At 45.9% G+C, this 20,446-nt stretch overlaps 1 protein-coding gene across 1 annotated transcript; it reads left to right on the top strand.

Annotated features, from left to right (window-relative positions):
* Positions 1–433: 433 nt before the first annotated feature.
* On the top strand, positions 434–19,036 carry CFAP418 (cilia and flagella associated protein 418). Its single transcript, XM_044294116.1, has 6 exons — positions 434–601; positions 6,347–6,443; positions 9,530–9,594; positions 11,083–11,148; positions 14,183–14,278; positions 16,889–19,036. The coding sequence occupies exons 1-6, from the start codon at positions 486–488 to the stop codon at positions 17,046–17,048; spliced, it is 600 nt and encodes a 199-aa protein (XP_044150051.1). The 5' UTR covers positions 434–485; the 3' UTR covers positions 17,049–19,036.
* Positions 19,037–20,446: the final 1,410 nt, after the last annotated feature.

Genomic DNA, 20,446 nt, shown 5'->3' with positions numbered 1-20,446 from the left:
TGATATTGTAATCAGTCCGGTAAAAAAAAAGTATACATTTTTTTTTTTACAATAGAACTCTATGGTGAACAGATAAATACGTTTTTTTTTATACGTTAAAAGCATGGGAAAAACGTGATGTGAACCCACACTAAGGCCTCGTGCTTCCATTATGCCAACATAGTCCACAGCACAGTACGCAGCCTAGGCTTGTATATCCAGATGAGGATGTTATATACACTCCTATATGTCATTACTACAGCACTAGTAACCATGGTAACAGACGCATAAAAGCCGCGTCCTCCCATTTCTATCCATAGGATAACACGTGTATTCTCATCCTCTCCAGGAACTGGAGCCCGACGTCTCAGGTCGGATAACTAGTACATTGCGCCACGTGATCCGCGCATGCGCTGTTGCTTACGCTAGTTTGACCCCTCCAGGATTCCGTCCGTGGACTCCTAGCAACAAGCTGCTGCTAAGGACCAAGGTAATTCGGCTCTGCAATGGCTGACGACGACCTGGAGCAGCTCCTGGACGAGGTGGAGAACAAGTACTGTCACCCGGGGCCTAAAGGAGCTGCGAGCAGAGCGGCCGAGGCTGGCAGGAAGGAGGGTAAAAGGTGAGGTCTGGTGGGGGGCCACAGTGTGCCCTCCTGGCATTGCTTCTGCTGTACAGACATGGCTCCTGGAGGCTGTGTGCTGTGAGCAGCTCCCTTCTATATGTCCTAATAAAAGGGGATGCAAGAGAATTGCCCCCCCATCAAGACCCCTGTCTATAAAGCTGTCCATACTTAGGGTACTTTCACACTTGCGGCAGAGGATTCCGGCAGGCAGTTCCGTCGCCTGAACTGGCCGCCGGATCTGGCAATCTTAACGCAAACTGATGGCATTTGTCAGACGGATCCGGATTTGGATCCGTCTGACAAATGCATTGAAATACGTGATCCGTCTCGACGGTGTCATCTGGAAAAACGGATCCGGTATAAATTATTTTTGCATTTTTAAAGGTCTGCGCATGTGCAGACCGGAAAGCTGGTGTAACGTTACATTACCCAACTTCGTGAGATTTCCCTACCTCCTAACTTCCGGTCGCACCTTTAATGACGTGAGGAGGGGTTCCTGAGTTTTGACGATATGCGCAAAAGGACAGTTTAGGTAAAATCTCACAGCGGAGTTCAGCTGCACACCGGGACACTGCGCATGCAGTGAGATCTCCGTACCCCCACACTGCGCAGGCGCGGAGATCGGATGGATGTTCTGGAGTTAGCCGTGCTTGCGCACTGGGCCGTAATGTTTCCCTACTGAGGCTCTCCGGCGCATGCGCAGTGTCCCGGTGTGCAGCTAAACTCCGCTGTGAGATTTTCCCTAAACTGTCCTTTTTGCGCATGCGCAGATTGTCAAACCTCAGGAACGCCTCCTCATGTCATTAGCGGTGCGACCGGAAGTTAGGAGGTAGGGTAATGTAACGTTTTGCCGGAGCACTTAATGCCGGATCCAGCACTAATACACTTCAATGTAAATGAATGCCAGATCCGGCAAGTGTTCAGGAATTTTGGCCGGAGAGGGACTGAACTGATGCATCCTGAACGGATTGCTCTCCATTCAGAATGCATTAGGATAAAACTGATCAGTTTATCTCTGAATGGACGTTCTGCAATGTCCTTTCAGAGATGACAGCAGGGCACCCCAGGGAGAAGGCAGGGACCGTTCCTGGGTGTCCCTGCCTTCTAGATCGCTGTATACACAGCGCTCAACGTGGTCATGTGACCGCCGCGGCCGGGTGAGTGCAGGAGCTGTCGGGTCTTCCATAGACCACGACCAGCCCTGTATACTGCTGTACAGCCTCTCTGGGGGGTGTATTTCCCATGTAACTGGGGCTACTATGTCAGCCCCAGTTATAGGAGAAATCAATAGTAAAAAAAAAAAAAAATGAAGTTAAATGTCCCCCAGAGGTCTGTAAAATAAAAAAAAAATTTAAAGTTTCACATTTAAAAAAATATTTAAAACATGTTAAAAAAAAAATAGACATATTTGGTATTACCACGCAACGACCGGCTCTGTAATAATATCATATGATCTACCCCATCAGGTGAACACAGTAAAAAAAAAAAAAAACATTGCTCCAAAACAGATTTTTTTTAGTGAGCTCACCTCGCAAAAAAAAATAATGTTAATCAATGAAAAAGTCGTAAGTACCCCAAAATGGTAGCAATAAAAACATCACCTCATCCCGCAAAAAACAAGCCCTCACACAAGACTATAGCCAGAAAAATGAAAAAAGAAAAAGGCTCTAAGAATATTGCAACACAAAAACATGATTATTATTTTTTTTCTTAGGGTACTTTCACACTAGCGTTTTTTCTTTTCCGGTGTTGAGTTCCGTCCTAGGGGCTCAAATCCGAAAAAGAACTGATCAGTTTTATCCTAATGCATTCTGAATGGAGAGAAATCCGTTCAGGATGCATCAGGATGTCTTCAGTTCAGTCTTTTTGACTGATCAGGCTTTTCAGAAAACCGTAGCATGTTGTATTTTTACCTCCGGCCCAAAATCCTGAACACTTTGACTGAACGTCGGATCCGGTCTTTTTCCCATTGACTTGCATTAACGTGTGTTAAAAACAAAAAAAACTAGACATATTTGTTATCGTTGCATCCGTAATGACCGGATCTATAAAAATATCACATGATCTACCCCATCAAGTGAACAGTTTGAAAATAAGAAAAATAGAAAAATGACACCAAACAGCTTTCTTTGTGACTTCACCTCCCAAAAATGAGATAAAAAGCAATGAGAAAGCCAAATGTACCCCAAAATGGTGCCAATAAAAACTACAGCTTGTCTCGCATAAAATAAGCCCTCATGCAGCTCATTCAGCAAAAATAAAAAAAAGTTATTGCTCTTAAAAACCATGACAGAAAATTCCATGTTAGAAAATCCAGATGCCGCTCCTTCCCTTCTGAGCCCTGGCGTATCGCCAAATAACAGCTTACAACCACAATTGGGGTGTTACTGTATTCAGGAGAAAGTGGGTAGCAAATTGGGGGGGGGGGGGGATATTCTGTTATCGTTTGTGAAAAGAAAGTTTTGGCCTAAAGCACCATTTTTTGGTAAAAAAAAATATGTAATTTTTCATTTTCACACAGGTGTTGAGTGAAGTGCTCGCTACACCCCTTAGAAATTCCTTGGGTGGTAGAGTTTACAAAATGTGGTCACTTTTGGGTTTTTTTCCACTGTGGGCTTACCTCAGGGCCTCTTCAAATGCAACATGGTGCCCAAATCTGCCCTCCAAAACCATATGGCGCTCCTTGCCTTCTGTGCCCTGTCATGTGCCCAAACAGCAGTATACGACCACATATGGGGTGTTTCTGCAAACTGCAGAATCAAGGTAATAAATAATGATGTTTGTTTTGTTGTTATCCCTTGATGTGTTCCAGGACAAAATGTATTCAAATGGAAAATCTGCTAAAAAGTGACATTTTGAAATTTCACCTCTATTTTGCTTTAATTCCTGTTGAATACCTAAAGGGTTAACAACATTTCTAAAACCAGGTCATTTATGGGTTGGTTCTATTATGTAAGCCCCACAAAGTGACTTCAGAACTGAACTGATCCTTAAAAAGTGGGTTTTGGGAGAAAAAAAAAATGACATTTACAAAATGATGCCAACATTAAGTAGACATATGGGGAATGTTAAGTAATACATATTTTATGAGGTATCACTTTCTGTTTTAAAAGCAGAGAAATAGAAATTTTGAATATTGCAATTTTCTTTTAATTTTTGGGTAAATTTAGGATTTTTTCATAACTAAAGGTGAAATATATTGACTCAAATTTATGGCTATCATGAAGTACAATGTGTCACGAGAAAACAATCTCAGAATGGCTTGGATAAGTAAAAGCGTTCCAAAGTTATTGCCACATAAAGTGACACATGTCAGATTTGCAAAAAATGGCCCGGCCTGGAAGTGGTTAATAACATGTAATGTGCACGGGGCCTCCTGCCTCCCCACTGACAGCTGATGTTGGAGTAGATGAGGATCAGGCAGTTAGACGTCAACATGCCCGATCCTTTTATTCCTGGGAAGATATGCCGCAGACAGAGGAGCATGTGGGTAGATTTCTCCCTGTTGAGGAGCCATGCAGGCTTGTGTATAGGGCAGTGAAGAGATGGGACGCACAGCTGACATCGTACGGCCAGAACATACAGACGGGGCACATGTTGCCTTACCTGCACACAGCGAGGATCACGTGCTGTTTTTCCACGTGGATTCTCGTATGGAAATGGAGCTGCTGTGCAGATTTAGACATCTGCAGCATGTCACTTATTTGTGCGATAAAATATTTTTTTTCCTTGTGTGGATTTTACCCATTGCAATGAAAGGGTGAGATCTGTTGCGAAACCGCATCAAATCTGCACGCACCAAAAACTGCGAGTAACACGTGTTTTTTGGGGCAGAAACGCACAGGAATCTGTGTAGCATTTCTGTTAGTAAACCTACACTCATGTGAAAATATCCTTTTTTAGGCCTCATGCACAACCATATATATTTTGCGGTGCACAAAACACAGATCCACAAAAAATACGGATGACGTCCACGTGCATTCCGTAATTTGCGGAACGGAGCAGACGGCCCCTAATAGAACAGCACTATCCTTGTCCGTAATGTGGACAATACTAGGACATGTTCTATTTTTTTTTTGCGGAATGCACACAGAGTAATTTCAGTTTTTTTGCGGCCCCATTGAAGTGAATGGTTCCGCATACGGGTTGCAAAAAAAACAAACGGGACGGACACGGAAACAAAATACGTTTGTGTGCATGATCCCTTAGTCAGATTTGAAGCCAAGACACCGGCGCTCAGCCCTGAGTCTTCTGTTTGGATCACTTCTGACTTTGGCACAGACGCTGCAGGTGTGATACTAGTTTTATGGTTCAGATGTGGCGTAAGCCGTGCAGATTTTCAGATGAGATTTTCAGAAATGAGCGCAGGTCGTACCTCTATGAACCCCATTGGTCCTCCATTACATGTAAGGCTACTTTCACACTGGCGTTTTGGCTTTCCATTTGTGAGATCAGTTCAGCCCCAATGCATTCTGAATGGATAAGGATCCGCTCAGAATGCATCAGTTTGGCTCCGTTCGCCCTCCATTCCGCTTTGGAGGCGGACACCTAAACACTGCCTGCAGCGTTTTGGTGTCCGTCTGATGAAACTGAGCCAAACGCATCCGTCCTGACACACAATGTAAGTCAATGGGGACGGATCCGTTTTCTATGACACAATTTGGCACAATAGAAAACGGATCCGTCCTCCATTGACTTTCACTAGTGTTCAAGACGGATCCGTCTTGGTTATGTTAAAGATAATACAAACGGATCCGTTCTGAATGGTTGCAAACGGTTTTATTATCGGAACGGATCCACACAAAACGTGTGAAAGTAGTCTAAGTGAACGGTTGCCTTTGTGCGGGCATTCCCCATGCTTCTGTATGGCATGTATGTATGGAAGTCGCCTCTTGCCCATTCTTCTCTTCCACTCTCCTATAGACTTCCATTATTTCATTAAAGGGGTTGTGTCACTTCAGAAAATTGCATTTATCATGTAGAGGAAGTAAATACAAGGCACTTACTAATGTATTGTGATTGTCCATATTGCCTCCTTTGCTGTCTTCATTTATTTTCCATCACATTATACACTGCTCGTATCCAGGAGTTATGACCACCCTGCAATCCAGCCCTTGTGGTTTAGGAAACACTGCTGGCCTCTCTGGTGACCAGGATGGTGGGGGCGCTAGTAGGCACGCATGCACAGCAGCTCCCAGCCTCCCAACCCGTCCACCTTGTATCTGTCCTGCAACGGTGGTCGTAACCCCTGGATACAAGCAGTGTCGAATGTGATGGAAAAATGAGTGGCATTTCCTAGATATGCCATCTCTGTGAACACCGCTCCAATCCCATTGTGTATATATAACGGGGGTGCACAGCCTGCGGCCCTCGATACCATTCTGTGCGGCCCCCAACCATCTGGTGACAGACATGTATGTCTATGTCTTGTGGCTGCTCACTTGTATCTTTCATGTATTCTCCCATCTGATGGCAGTACTAGAAGTGCAACTAGACATTTAGGATATATACTGTATGTACAATATGCCATAAGAATAGTATTTCAGTTGGTAATACCTCCTTAAGTTTTATTTTCTTGGAATTTGGTCAGGCTGGCAATGTGGCCCCCAACCAGAAAACATTGTGGCCCCCTGCTCTAAAGCCTTGTAGAGCATTCTTTCATCTTGATGGTTGTGTAACCGCCTGAATATCAGATGAGCAGCAGTTGATTATGTTTTATAGGAAATTATTGTTTATTTTCAGGTCTAAAAATCCAATAGCGATTGCATCCGTGGATGATGAAAACGTGGATGATTTGATTGAAGATATCCTTGATGTTCGCTTCTATGAAGACAACAAGGTGCGTTGTCGGTGCAAAACTCGGCATGCAGTTATGTCTCAGGCAGATATGTAAATGATTACAGCTGTGCTCTGCTTAGACGCTGGGTCTTGCCACAAGAGGGCGTAAAAGTGCTTCCTCCCCTGTAAATTGGCACCCAGAGGCTACTTTTGGGTAGTGTACCTCTTGGTAAGAGATTGCTGACTGCTAGACCTGCCCCAGTGACGCACTCAAAGACATTTTGTCTAGTTGACAGACTGAGAGAGGGCGAGTCATTAGACCGAGAGAAGCAAGGTGGTCTTTTTAATGAATTGCCCATTATCTAGGCCGCTCTGACCTAGATGTTAGGAGGTTGCTGGGAAGCACATAGAATTAGAAAATTTGTTTACGCAGTTCCCATTATGTTTTGTGCCATTGACAGCCAGCCGCTGTTCATTTGCAGTGGGGTCATAAATGGGAAACTTGGACTACTACTGACTGGAACTGTATTGTCTTGGGGTCCAAGGATGGTCTGGTATATGGAGTATGGAGGCCTCATGGTGAGCGCCTCAATCCAGCCTTTGCTGTGGACACACTGCCCCAACTGCTGGTTTGATGATCTGGGGAGACATTGCATATGACAGTCTGTTACTTCTGGTAGTGATATGAGGGACACTAACAGCTGGGCGATATGTGCAGCACATCCTGTGGCCACATCTATTGCCTCTCATGGCAGGGCTTTCAACTGGCATTGTTCAGCAGGATAATGTTCACCCACCCACAGCAAGGGTTTTCCAGGAAAGTCTCCACCAGATTACAACACTTACTTGGCTGCCCAATCACCAGATTCTTTGCCGATCGAGCATTCATGGGACCAGCTGGGACGTCATCTTCAGCAACCTATGAGTGTGCTGGATCTAGAGGCCCAGCTGTAACATCTGTGGTCAAATGTGCCGCAGGATACCATATGGAACCTGTATACCTCCATGCCCAACTGTATCTCCTCTTGTGTCCAGGCTGCAGGCCGTATCTCCTCTTGTGTCCAGGCTAGAGGCCGTATCTCTTCTTTTGTCCAGGCTAGAGGCCGTATCTCCTCTTGTGTCCAGGCTGCAGGCTGTATCTCCTCTTGTGTCCAGGCTGCAGGCCGTATCTCCTCTTGTGTCCAGGCTGCAGGCCGTATCTCCTCTTGTGTCCAGGCTGCAGGCCGTATCTCCTCTTGTGTCCAGGCTGCAGGCCGTATCTCCTCTTGTGTCCAGGCTGCAGGCCGTATCTCCTCTTGTGTCCAGGCTGCAGGCCGTATCTCCTCTTGTGTCCAGGCTGCAGGCCGTATCTCCTCTTGTGTCCAGGCTGCAGGCCGTATCTCCTCTTGTGTCCAGGCTGCAGGCCGTATCTCCTCTTGTGTCCAGGCTGCAGGCCGTATCTCCTCTTGTGTCCAGGCTGCAGGCCGTATCTCCTCTTGTGTCCAGGCTGCAGGCCGTATCTCCTCTTGTGTCCAGGCTGCAGGCCGTATCTCCTCTTGTGTCCAGGCTGCAGGCCGTATCTCCTCTTGTGTCCAGGCTGCAGGCCGTATCTCCTCTTGTGTCCAGGCTGCAGGCCGTATCTCCTCTTGTGTCCAGGCTGCAGGCCGTATCTCCTCTTGTGTCCAGGCTGCAGGCCGTATCTCCTCTTGTGTCCAGGCTGCAGGCCGTATCTCCTCTTGTGTCCAGGCTGCAGGCCGTATCTCCTCTTGTGTCCAGGCTGCAGGCCGTATCTCCTCTTGTGTCCAGGCTGCAGGCCGTATCTCCTCTTGTGTCCAGGCTGCAGGCCGTATCTCCTCTTGTGTCCAGGCTGCAGGCCGTATCTCCTCTTGTGTCCAGGCTGCAGGCCGTATCTCCTCTTGTGTCCAGGCTGCAGGCCGTATCTCCTCTTGTGTCCAGGCTGCAGGCCGTATCTCCTCTTGTGTCCAGGCTGCAGGCCGTATCTCCTCTTGTGTCCAGGCTGCAGGCCGTATCTCCTCTTGTGTCCAGGCTGCAGGCCGTATCTCCTCTTGTGTCCAGGCTGCAGGCCGTATCTCCTCTTGTGTCCAGGCTGCAGGCCGTATCTCCTCTTGTGTCCAGGCTGCAGGCCGTATCTCCTCTTGTGTCCAGGCTGCAGGCCGTATCTCCTCTTGTGTCCAGGCTGCAGGCCGTATCTCCTCTTGTGTCCAGGCTGCAGGCCGTATCTCCTCTTGTGTCCAGGCTGCAGGCCGTATCTCCTCTTGTGTCCAGGCTGCAGGCCGTATCTCCTCTTGTGTCCAGGCTGCAGGCCGTATCTCCTCTTGTGTCCAGGCTGCAGGCCGTATCTCCTCTTGTGTCCAGGCTGCAGGCCGTATCTCCTCTTGTGTCCAGGCTGCAGGCCGTATCTCCTCTTGTGTCCAGGCTGCAGGCCGTATCTCCTCTTGTGTCCAGGCTGCAGGCCGTATCTCCTCTTGTGTCCAGGCTGCAGGCCGTATCTCCTCTTGTGTCCAGGCTGCAGGCCGTATCTCCTCTTGTGTCCAGGCTGCAGGCCGTATCTCCTCTTGTGTCCAGGCTGCAGGCCGTATCTCCTCTTGTGTCCAGGCTGCAGGCCGTATCTCCTCTTGTGTCCAGGCTGCAGGCCGTATCTCCTCTTGTGTCCAGGCTGCAGGCCGTATCTCCTCTTGTGTCCAGGCTGCAGGCCGTATCTCCTCTTGTGTCCAGGCTGCAGGCCGTATCTCCTCTTGTGTCCAGGCTGCAGGCCGTATCTCCTCTTGTGTCCAGGCTGCAGGCCGTATCTCCTCTTGTGTCCAGGCTGCAGGCCGTATCTCCTCTTGTGTCCAGGCTGCAGGCCGTATCTCCTCTTGTGTCCAGGCTGCAGGCCGTATCTCCTCTTGTGTCCAGGCTGCAGGCCGTATCTCCTCTTGTGTCCAGGCTGCAGGCCGTATCTCCTCTTGTGTCCAGGCTGCAGGCCGTATCTCCTCTTGTGTCCAGGCTGCAGGCCGTATCTCCTCTTGTGTCCAGGCTGCAGGCCGCTCTTCCTCTACAGGTCCTGCAATTGGACGTTAAACACAACCGTTTTCTGCTCATGTTATGTGGGGGATGGTGACATTTATTTATTTCTTACCTTGGACTCTTTCTTTTTTTTCTTTATAGAAACAAAATGCAAAATCCACAAGACAACAATCCTGCAAAACATCCAGAGAACATCCCGGGAAAAAGTGAGTCCAAGAAATTCTTTTCATTTTACCCTTTTCATCCTCCTCTCATAATGACGCCCCCTCCGCTGTGTGATTGACAGGGCCAGGGAACGGGATCGTTCTCTGCTGGCCCTGTTTGAATTCAAAATATCGCGCCTGTGCCGTACCTGTCTTTAATCGGCGCAGGCGCACTGAGAGGCGGCCGCTCCATCCTCAATGCGCCTGCGTCGGGTGTAGATGTGACGTCATCGGCGCAGGCGCATTGAGGATGGAGCGGCCGCCTCTCAGTGCGCCTGCGCCGATTAAAGACAGGTACGGCGCAGGTGCGATATTTTGAATTCAAACAGGGCCAGGAGAGAACGATCCAGTTCCCTGGCCCTGTCAATCACACAGCGGAGGGGGCGTCATTATGAGAGGAGGATGCGGCTGCTACCAGCAAGTAGCCGCCCTACTTGCTGGTAGCAAGGTAATTTACATATTATAAAAATAGCTTTTTAACAAAATCTACAGAACCAAAATGAATATTTAGCTTATGTATAGGGAGCTCGCAGTGTAGGGATTATTATTAACCAGAAAAAAACAAAAAACGGTTTAGTGGGCTGACAGAAGCCCTTTAAAGGATATTCCCATCTCACACGATATGATATGCCATGAATGTCTCACAGATGCAGGTCTGACCTCTGGGACCCACACCTATCTCTTGAACCCTCTCACCAGAGATGGTTGAAAGTACGGAACAGCCAAGCAGGTAGTGGCTACATTGCTTCTGTAACTTGTTTCCACTCTTCCGACCACCTCTGGTCCCTGGGTCCAGACAGGAGGAGGTTGGGGGCAGGGCACTTATCCTGAGCTGGGAATACCTAGATGTTATGTTCACCATACACATAACCGTTGACTGTCTACTCTGTAACGCCTCTGGTCAAGTAGGCATGTGTTTTCTTGTATTGTGAACCTGCTTACTCGTTTGACGTGACGAGGGGAGGACACTAAAATATTGTTCACCAAATAAGACAATGTATTAACCCCATTGATTCCTGAACACAATCTTTCAGTTTGGCCAAGAACCACAATCTATAATCGTAATAAAAAAAAGATGGAGGAGATGTGAGGGAAAAACAGGAATGGAAAGCTAACAAAGATAACCTGGTTATTAGTATTTCATGTCAATGACAGATAGTTGATTCCTTGAAAATAAAGCTACAACTTTTCCTCAGGAAGGAAATGATTGGCAAAAAGGAGTTGTTCACATCACTCCATGCTTGGGCCGAGTCCTCCAGAACTGGGGAACCAGGGTGGACATCTCCCTTGTGTGACATCTCTTTGCCCTAGCAGCATAGGGGTTGTCCTGATGGAACAATCCGTTGAGTCGATATTCATGTCTTGTTTGGGCCAGAGATGATGTAAAGTATATGTTACAGAACTGCTGTTTCCTTGGAGGACTTTGCCTCTCAGTGAAGATGTAATGTAGATTTAGATACAAACTGCACTTATGACATTGCTGTGTTACAGATGCTGTCCAGTCTACCTTGGTGGAAATGCGATTCCCTTTGGCAGGGGGACCAGTGTTTCTGAACGGTAAATATTTCGTCCTGCTTACGTTTCCAGTTTTCACATAATGCAGGCAGCAGAAGATCGATGCTCATGTTCATGACGGCAAAGAGACTTAAAGCTCCATCATCCCGTGACAGTAAGACTTTGTCTATTGAAAGCAGTGTCCCTTTTAAAGTGGCTTTCCCATTCTTTGAAATGACGGTATATCATCAGGAGGATATGCCATCACTTTATGATTGGTGGGGGTCTGACCTCTAGGACACCCCCGCCCTAGTTACAGTCTGCATCAGCTTTGCTTTTTTCCCCCGGTGGCTGGGCAGGCTGCAGTTCAGAATATGCCATATTTTATTATAGCATATCCATAAAGAGGAAATTACCGTTATTTAAATTGTAATTTGACACTTTATGGGCATGTTATTGATGCCACTACTTAAAGGGAACCTGTCACCAGGATTTTGGGTATAGAACTGACGACATGGGTTGCTAGATGGCCACTAGCACATCAGTAATACCCAGTCCCCATAGCTCTGTGTGCTTTTATTGCGTAAAAAAACAGATTTGATACATATGCAAATTAACATAAAAGAGTCATGTCTTACTTGTGTGACTAGAGAAGAGTCATATTTTTCAAGCTCTGACTCATCTCAGGTTAATTTGCATATGTATCAAATCGGGTTTTTTTACACAATAAAAGCACACAGAGCTATGGGAACTGGGTATTGCGGATGTGCTAGCGGCCATCTAGCAACCCATGTCCTCAGCTTTATACCCAAAATCCCGGTGACAGGTTCCCTTTAAAGTGTCACTTTCCTGTCACAGTTTTAACCCGTTCATGACCTGCGCCGTACATGTACAGAAGTTAGGTCTTTAAACATGTCTGCTCCGGAGCGAAGTGGGCGCCATAGCCACCAGCTTTCTGCACCCATGGCAAATGTCTGTGATCGGCGATAACTCTGATTGCAAACATTTAACCTTTCAGATTGTGACCACGGCATCTGAGGAGGCTTATCCTGAAAACTCATAGCTCCCAGGGCCCGAACGGCTATCCTGCTCAGCAATCGGGGGAGCATTTTTTTATTTATTTTTTTGTGGTAGCCTTAGTCCCTCTGAAGGATCCTAGGCTACCACAGCAATAGTTCCTATGGAGCCTTGCCTCATAGGAACATACTGAATGTCCCATAGGCTGCCGTGTTAACCCCCCCCCCCCCCTTCCTTTCCCCATAAGGAAAATAAACAATAGTAAAAAGAGATTGTATGCGTAAACGTATTTTTCCTGTATGGTAAATGCTGTAACAGAAAAAAATTGCCAATTTGCAATTTTTTTTCGTCACTTTGCAAAAATAAAAATTTGAATAAAAAGTGATCAAAAAGGGATGCACACTCCAAAACGGTATCACTGAAAACAACAGGTGGCACTGCACAAAATGAGCCCCACACAGCTATAAGGTCAGGATATGATGCAAAACAAAAATCTGTTTTTATTTTATTATTTATAAGTATTAAAGCACATCAAAAAACTATACAAATATGGCATGGCTGTAATCGTACTGACCTGCAGAATGAAGGGCATAACTTGGTTTTACTGCATAGGGAACGCCATAAAAATGAAGTCCCTAAAACTATGGCAGAATTGCATTTTTTTTTTTCCAATTCCACCCCATTTGGAATTTGTTTCCAGCTTCTCACTACATCGTATGTAATATTAAATGGTGCCATTAAGGGTACTTTCACACTTGCGGCAGAGGAAATCCGAAAAAACGGATCACATTTTTTTTCATTCTGCCGAATGAACATGGCAGGTATCGGTGTTTTGTGGATATGCAATTTACAGACCGCAAAATAGGCAACGGCCGTGTGCGTGAGCCTTTAGTGCCATACAGATATTGAGGTGGTTCCTGACTTTTAAAGAGGTTGTCCGGGCTCGGACCTGAACCTGGACATATCCCCTTCTTCCCCCACTCAGCCCCTCTGACATTTTCATGCTCCGATGCTCTCCCTTGCCCTGCTCTGTATCGCACAGGGCAAGGGCTTTTTTGTTTGCATACTTACACTACTAGCCGGAGACTTCCGCCTAGCAGTGTTCCCGGTGACGTCACCGGCTCTGATGGGCGGGCTTTAGTGCTGCCCTAGCCGTTTTACAGGCCTGCCCATTAGAGCCGGTGATGTCACTGAGCTCACTGCTAGGTACGTCACTGGATCTCCAGAAAAAGCCCTTGCCCTGCGCGATTCAGTGCAGAGCATCGGAGCATGAAATGGGGGCTGAGTGGGGGAAGAAGGGGATATGTCCGGGTTTAGAGCTGACAACCCCTTTAACTCGCTCCTAAGTTGTAGTTTCAGCTTTTTCTGTATCACATATATATCAGTTTCAGTCCGGCTGGAGCTGGACACACTTTAGGACATGGTCTGGCACTATTTGACATCCGGCAGCAAAACTGATGCTCCAGATGGCATGAACAATCCCATATTCTATGGGATCAGTTCTTGGTACGCAGACCAGGAAATGTGTTGCTCGTAAATTTATTTTATAGTATATTTGCTATGACCTAAAGTCAGATGCAGCGAATTTCCCGGTTTGAGCTGCAATCACGTGAGATCCTCCACCTTCAAAGGAGTGCCGTATATCCTTATCCACGGGGTCAGTTCTGGCATCAGTTTCCCTCCAGCGTTTCTGCGCTGACCCCAGAGGGACACTGAAACAGATGGCCAGGTACATGTGAATCCGGCCCAAGCAGCAAGTTCAGCTCCGTTCACATCTGCAAGGTGAATTCAACTTTTCTGCTCCGTCATAGGAGCAGAAAAAAGATTTCAAACTATGACGGACACCAAAGGCGCCTGAAGGACCGCAATGACTTATAGTTTTGTCTATTAGGTCTCTGTCATGGTGCGCTGTTTTTTCCAGCATTTTGACATGAGCCTCCCGCGCAGATGTGAACATAGTCCCAGCTTGTCAGAATTTTACATGAAATGAGCCTTTTAAATAAGTCAGCTTTGTATTTCGTGCATTTGTTCTTAAGACCCCCGAGAATACACTTTGTTCCTTCCTGTTCCCGTCCTCCAGAGCCTGTAACCAGCTGCGCTGTACCACCTGCGATTTTATCATTGTGACATTTGAAGACTACAAATGGGATGCATCCTGCGACTACCTCTTCTTCAGGTACATTTGCAAGATTGCAGCACTTAAGCTAAGTGTAACCTAACAATCCGAGACGTGCGGAACGTATCCCTCTTAGTACCAGGCAGGCGGCACTCAGTACACTAACCTGTATATTCTACATATTCTGATATGACCAAGATGCGGGTGAACAATATCTCTCAACCCAGGGAAGCAGCAGGGATTTAATAGCTACACAGTTATATCTTCCTTTATGTTAGACCACTATTACATTGTGTTTAAGTACTTGGCGTTCCCTTAGAGTGATTGTCGGCAATGAGAGAAACTTCTCCGGGGGGGAGACAACTTCTGCTCAGACTGGAAAGACCAGATTAGTATTTTGCTAAAGTGCAGGAAATCGTCGCTGGTTGTGAAAGTGATAGTGTCCCTGCCTGTGTGACTGATGGGTTCTCGTCTTATAGCGTATGTTTTTAGCTTCAAGAATAAGTTTGGTTATGACAAACCAACACTTGTGTCAGCGCACTCTCTTAATTTATCCCTTAAAGGGTTATTCCATATTAAACAAGGTATCCTCTGTCCACTAGGTTAGTGTATAATGGGAATCAGCGGAACTGTTGAATTGCAGTTTGCACGCTGGCGCTCCATTCATCTCTATGTGACTACCAGAGATAGCTGAACACAGGGCTTGGCGATCTCCGGTGCTCCCATAGAAATGAACAGAGCGGCGGTGAACATTTCCCACCAGCCGCTCTGTCCATTTTAAGGGGGGCTTCAAATGTTACTGAGCCCCTATTCTTGTTATACTACTGACTGGGACCCCCACCAAGTCCACAGAATAGGGGATAACTTGTTACAACCGGGATACCCCTTTAAAAATAGTGTTTTGTTTTGTTTTTTAAAGCCATTTTTGTGTTGCAATATTTTCAGAGCCATTTTTCTGTTTGGAGGCTTTTCCTTTTGGTACCATTTTGGGGTACATATGGCTTTTTGATCTCTTTTTATTCAGTTTTTTTTTGGATGGGAGGATGAAACAAAAACAGCAATTCTGGCTTTTAAAAAAAAATTTTTAGTGCAGTCACATTGCAGGATTTATATCGTGTATACCAAATATGTATAGGAGTTTTTTTTAGTTTCTTTACTGTATTGAAGCACATTTTATTGAGTTGAACACTGAGGCCCAGTACTGCAAGCCCAGAGTGCTGTGCACATGTAGTTAGCGCTGGTGCTGTCCAGCCAGTGATGAAATCCTTGAAATGTCATCGGATTTTTGTCAACTAGATGGGATTACGTGTATTTTGTTTTTTGCACAGATTCTTGTGCAGAAAAACCCTTTTCAGTGCAAGAGTGAGATCTGCAGAAAATAAGAATTAAATCTGCACCAAACCCCACAAGTAGGGATGAGCGAAGCGAGCTTCGGATGCAAGACCCGGAGTCGCTTCCCTCTAAAATTCGTTTTTATGGCTGTGAAGTATGGAGATGCGTCTCTGTACAGCTTTAAAATGTATTCGCGTCGGCGAGGAGAAGTGAGTTATCGCCAAAGTCTTGCGAGACTTCGGTGAATAACTTCGGTATTTGATTATTAAACTTGAAATCCATTTTAAAACGGGTATCCGAAGTCAGCTTAGGTAATGACTGGTACCTCTGTATCGAAGCTGACTTCCGAACAAAGTTTTAAAATGGTTTTCAAGTTCAAAAATCAAATCCCGAATTGAGACTTCGGTGATGACTTACTTCGCCTTGCCGAAGCGCATACATTTTACAGCATTAAAATGAATTTTGGAACAAAGCGACTTCGGATCTTGCATCTGCAGCTCGCTTCACTCATCCCCACCCACATGTATGCATGCAGTTTTTGGTACAGAAATCCGCACAAAACAGTGCAGATTTTCTGTATCCCAACCCACACCCATGTGCAGCTAGCCTCAATGTGCTCAGTGCAGATGTTACTGCTCTTAGCTGCTGACAGATTGCATGGCTCAGCAGGGGGCAGTATTGAGTAATAGAGAGAGCTCCTCAAAGGGTAAAAACACCCTCCTGATATGAATACCTGGCTAAGCTTATCTGGTACAATATGTCACTTTTAGGCTACTTTCACACTTGCGTTCGGTGCGGATCCGTCTGGTATCTGCACAGACAGATCCGCACCTATAATGCAAACGATGGGATCCGTTCAGAACGGATCCGTCTGCATTATATTTCTGAAAAAAATGTAAGTCGAATTGTCAGTCAGACTGATCCGTCCTGACTTTGCATTGAAAGTCAATGGGGGACGGATCCGTTTGAACTTGCACCATATTGTGTCAATGTCAAACGGATCCGTCCCCATTGACTTACATTGTAAGCAAGCAGCGTTTGGGTGTCCACCTCCTGAGCGGAATGGAGGCGGAACGCAGCCAAACTGATGCATTCTGAGCGGATCCGCATCCACTCAGAATACATTGGGGATGTACGGATCCGTTCGGGGCCGCTTGTGAGAGCCTTCAAACGGAACTCGCAAGCGGAACCCCGAACGCAAGTGTGAAAGTAGCCTAATAGTATGTGAACCTCTGTGTCTCTTCATTCTGCTGTTGTTTTACTCGCTCTTCATTTCATTTCTACTTTTGCATGGGATCTAGTATGACAGGTGATCATTTAACCCTTGGCGTTTTACAGGAACAGTATGCCAGAGCACAGCAAACTACAGACCAAGATGATAAGGAAGAAGGGAGCGCGAGCCTATGCCTGCCAGTGCAGCTGGAGGTCTGTCCAGCAACTCACCGATCTCTCCGCAGAGCAGCAGCTGCGGTGGGTTTGTGGGAAGCATTCAGACTGAAGGCCGGCTGTACCATACTAGCGACTGAATGTTTTACTGTAATGATGCATTAAGGAGAGCTTTAGGTATTATACATTCCTCTGTAAAGGGGTCAGTAACTCAGGACAACGCCTCCATGGACTCCAATGGGCTACACGGATATGGAAGAGAACGAGCAAGATTGACTACATGAGTGTCTCTCACCTTCAAGGATGTCCTTTGCATTTCTCCTGCAGTCCTGATAGCTGAATGCTGGGAGGCCGGCAGCCTTGTGTTCTGCTTAGTGGTTGTACTGGGTGTTAACATGAGATGTTGAAAGTTTGAAGTGAAAGGATTAGTATAAACTCCCTTTTCTTTAGAAGAAACTGAAAGAGTTGTCAGCGCTTCATAGGAAACGGAACAAAGCGTTCCTAAATATGGCACCAGCCGTACGTCTGCCTGCATATGGGCTATATTTCTGCCAAGCATCAGTTATCACCGATCACCCATATGGCTGTATCCCACATACAGTGGTGTGAATTAGTATGAAAATATAACATGAAGCTAAGAAATGAATGACATATCTGAAGCTTCATGTACTTTCCAGTTCTATGGTGCAGATTCACTTCTTTGGTGCCCTGCGGTGTTTACGTATGCCTCCGATTTCATAGATGATTCCTTCTGAATCTGACAGAAAAAGAGATTGTGCCCTGCTCAATCGTCTACCATATTATGGAGGTTTTCTCCCTTTCAGGCATTGCTTGTAGGGGGGGATGATCTCACGGAGCGCCAATACTGCAGCACACGGAGCGCCTATGGATCCATCCTGCAGAACCAAAAGGAATTGTTCTGCTGCCGTTTAGCCTTTCCGCACATGGCTATGCTGTGTGCATGAGACTTCAGGCTCTGTTCACATCAAAATTAGAGCCTGTATTTGGCCCCCAGGTATATGGGAGCTTCTTAGCCTGTACAGTGGGGTAAATCGCACCTTTCCATCGGCGGTATAAATCTGGAATCCCGACTTATTCCTCCAGCGTAGGCTCTAAACGTGATACGAACAGAGCATTATTAGGGTTGTCCCATCTCGGCATTTCAAAGCCAAGATGAGAATAACCACAGCAAATGCCGTCCGGGGGCGGCTGGAATTACAAAAACATCTGAGCTGAACTGATTCTGTAACTCCCATAGCAGTAAATGGGAGCTACGCCGGTTCTGTAACTCAGGAATTACGGAAACGTCATAGCTTGCTGTGCAATGCTGTTTTGCAGAGCTCCCATTTACTATGAAAACAGCAGAGCACTAGCCATGTGGCCATTTCCATATCTCCACCTTGCCGTGGTTATTCCCATCTCAGTCCTTTTATGGTGGCCATAAGTATTTAGATGAATGATGGCCAGTTTGGCCTATATTTGCCAACCAATTAGTGTGTACGGTGGTGTCCGAGCTCTCCCCTAATGGCAGATGTTGGTAGAAAGAAGGGTCAGGATTTCAGCAAGGTGATCCTTTTTTATCTCAAGGATGATACGCTGCTGCAAGTGGAGTCTTCCCCCCCCCCCCCCCCCCTCACTATTTATAACACATGCATACTCTGCTCACGTCTTCTGGGGGTTGTGAAGAATAGCTGTTGGGTGTTGGCTATCTAACGTCACCATTGGGCATACAATCAAAGTGTCTTATGACTTGGAAAGTATCCATTCTCCTTATGGGCGCCCGAGCAGGATTCTCACAAAATCTGTTAATAACAGCAAAACCATTATTACCAGTGAGTTTTGTGCAGGAAATATTAGCTGCACCAGTAATTCCTTTACCTCTATCATTGCTCATTAAATTTCTCGCTGTGATTCTGATCTTTTCATAAAAGGAATGAGAAAGGCTGAATATTTTCTGATCTCTAAAGGACACAATCATATATACAGGTGAAACTCGAAAAATTAGAATATCGTTCAAAAGTTCATTGATTTCAGTAATGCAACTTAAGGACGACCTTTCATTGGTCCAAACATTGTAAGATAACTATCAGGCTGTGTAGAGCGGCGACCAATGAAAGGTCCTCTTTAAAAGGAGTTGCATTAATACAACTTAAAATTAGAATTTTGTGAAAAGGTTGAATATTCTAGGCGGAAAGTGTCACACTCTAGTCCAGTAATTAATTCATACCCCCTGAGCAAAGGGGACCTGAGATTGTGACTTTGGGGTTTCATAAGCTGTAAGCCATAATCATCCAAATTATAACAAATAAGGGTCCATTCACACGTCCGGCGGATCCGCAATACACCCGGCCGGCACCCCCATAGAAATGCCTATTCTTGTCCTCAATTGCGGACAAGAATAGGACATGTTTTATTGTTTTCCGGAGCCGCGGACCAGAGGATCGATATTGTGCTCTCCGCATCCATTCCGTCTCCATGGAGAATGAATGGGTCCGCACCGCGGAACGGATGCGGACCCATTATTACGGACGTGTGAATGGAGCCTAAAGGCTCGAGATATCTCGCTTTGCATGTAATGAGTCTCCTATATTAGTTTCATCTTTTAAGTTGCATTACTGAAATAAATGAACTTTGCACGATATTCTAATTATTCGAGTTTCACCTGTAGCTCTGTTCAGGTTTTGCTCCTGCCAAGTGTTTTAATTCTACATTGTTCAGTCGTGTGGATTAAATGACCAAAGACATCAATGTTAGGCCTCTTGCACACGACTGTATGTATTTTGTGGTCCGCAAAAAAAAGGATCCGCAAAAAATACGGATAACATCCGTGTGCATTCCGTATTTTGCGGAATTGAACAGCTGGCCCCTAATAGAACAGTACTATCTTTGTCCGTAATGTGGACAATAATAGGACATGTTCTATTTTTTTGCAGAACAGAAATATGGAAATGGGATGCACACGGAGTACCTTCCGTTTTTTTTGCGGACCTATTGAAATAAATAGTTCGGTATACGGTCCGCAAAAAAAACTGAACGGACACGGAAAGAAAATACGTTTGTGTGCAAGACGCCTTATTATCTTAAAATGTATTTTGTGTTAAATAAACACGATCTAAAACCGCTTCATTTCTTCTCATTTATTAACGTCTATAGCAGGGGTCAGCAACCTTCGGTACTCCAGCTGTTGTGAAACTACAATTCCCAGCATGCTCCAGTCATTTCTGTGAGAGTTCTGAGAAGAGCAGAATTATACATGCTGGGAGTTGTAGTTTCACAACAGCTGGAGTGTCGGAGGTTGCCTACCCCTGGTCTATAGGAATGTATCATAATCATCTGTAAAGCTCTGTAAGCCTTAGTCTCTGTTCAATGGATTCCACCTATAAAGGAAGCCATGACAGCGATACAAGATCCATCTTAACCCAGTGGATCTCATTGACTGTAATCAGGTCCAACCTTTATTTAAGATTGCAAGATCAGTGCTGCAAATTACACTTCTTCTTACTGCCAAAA

This window comes from Bufo gargarizans, chromosome 5 (genome assembly GCF_014858855.1).
Source record: "Bufo gargarizans isolate SCDJY-AF-19 chromosome 5, ASM1485885v1, whole genome shotgun sequence".
Taxonomy (NCBI): Eukaryota; Metazoa; Chordata; class Amphibia; order Anura; family Bufonidae; genus Bufo; species Bufo gargarizans.
The sequence above is the reverse complement of the archived record's forward strand: the minus strand, read 5'-3'. Positions and strand labels throughout refer to the sequence as shown.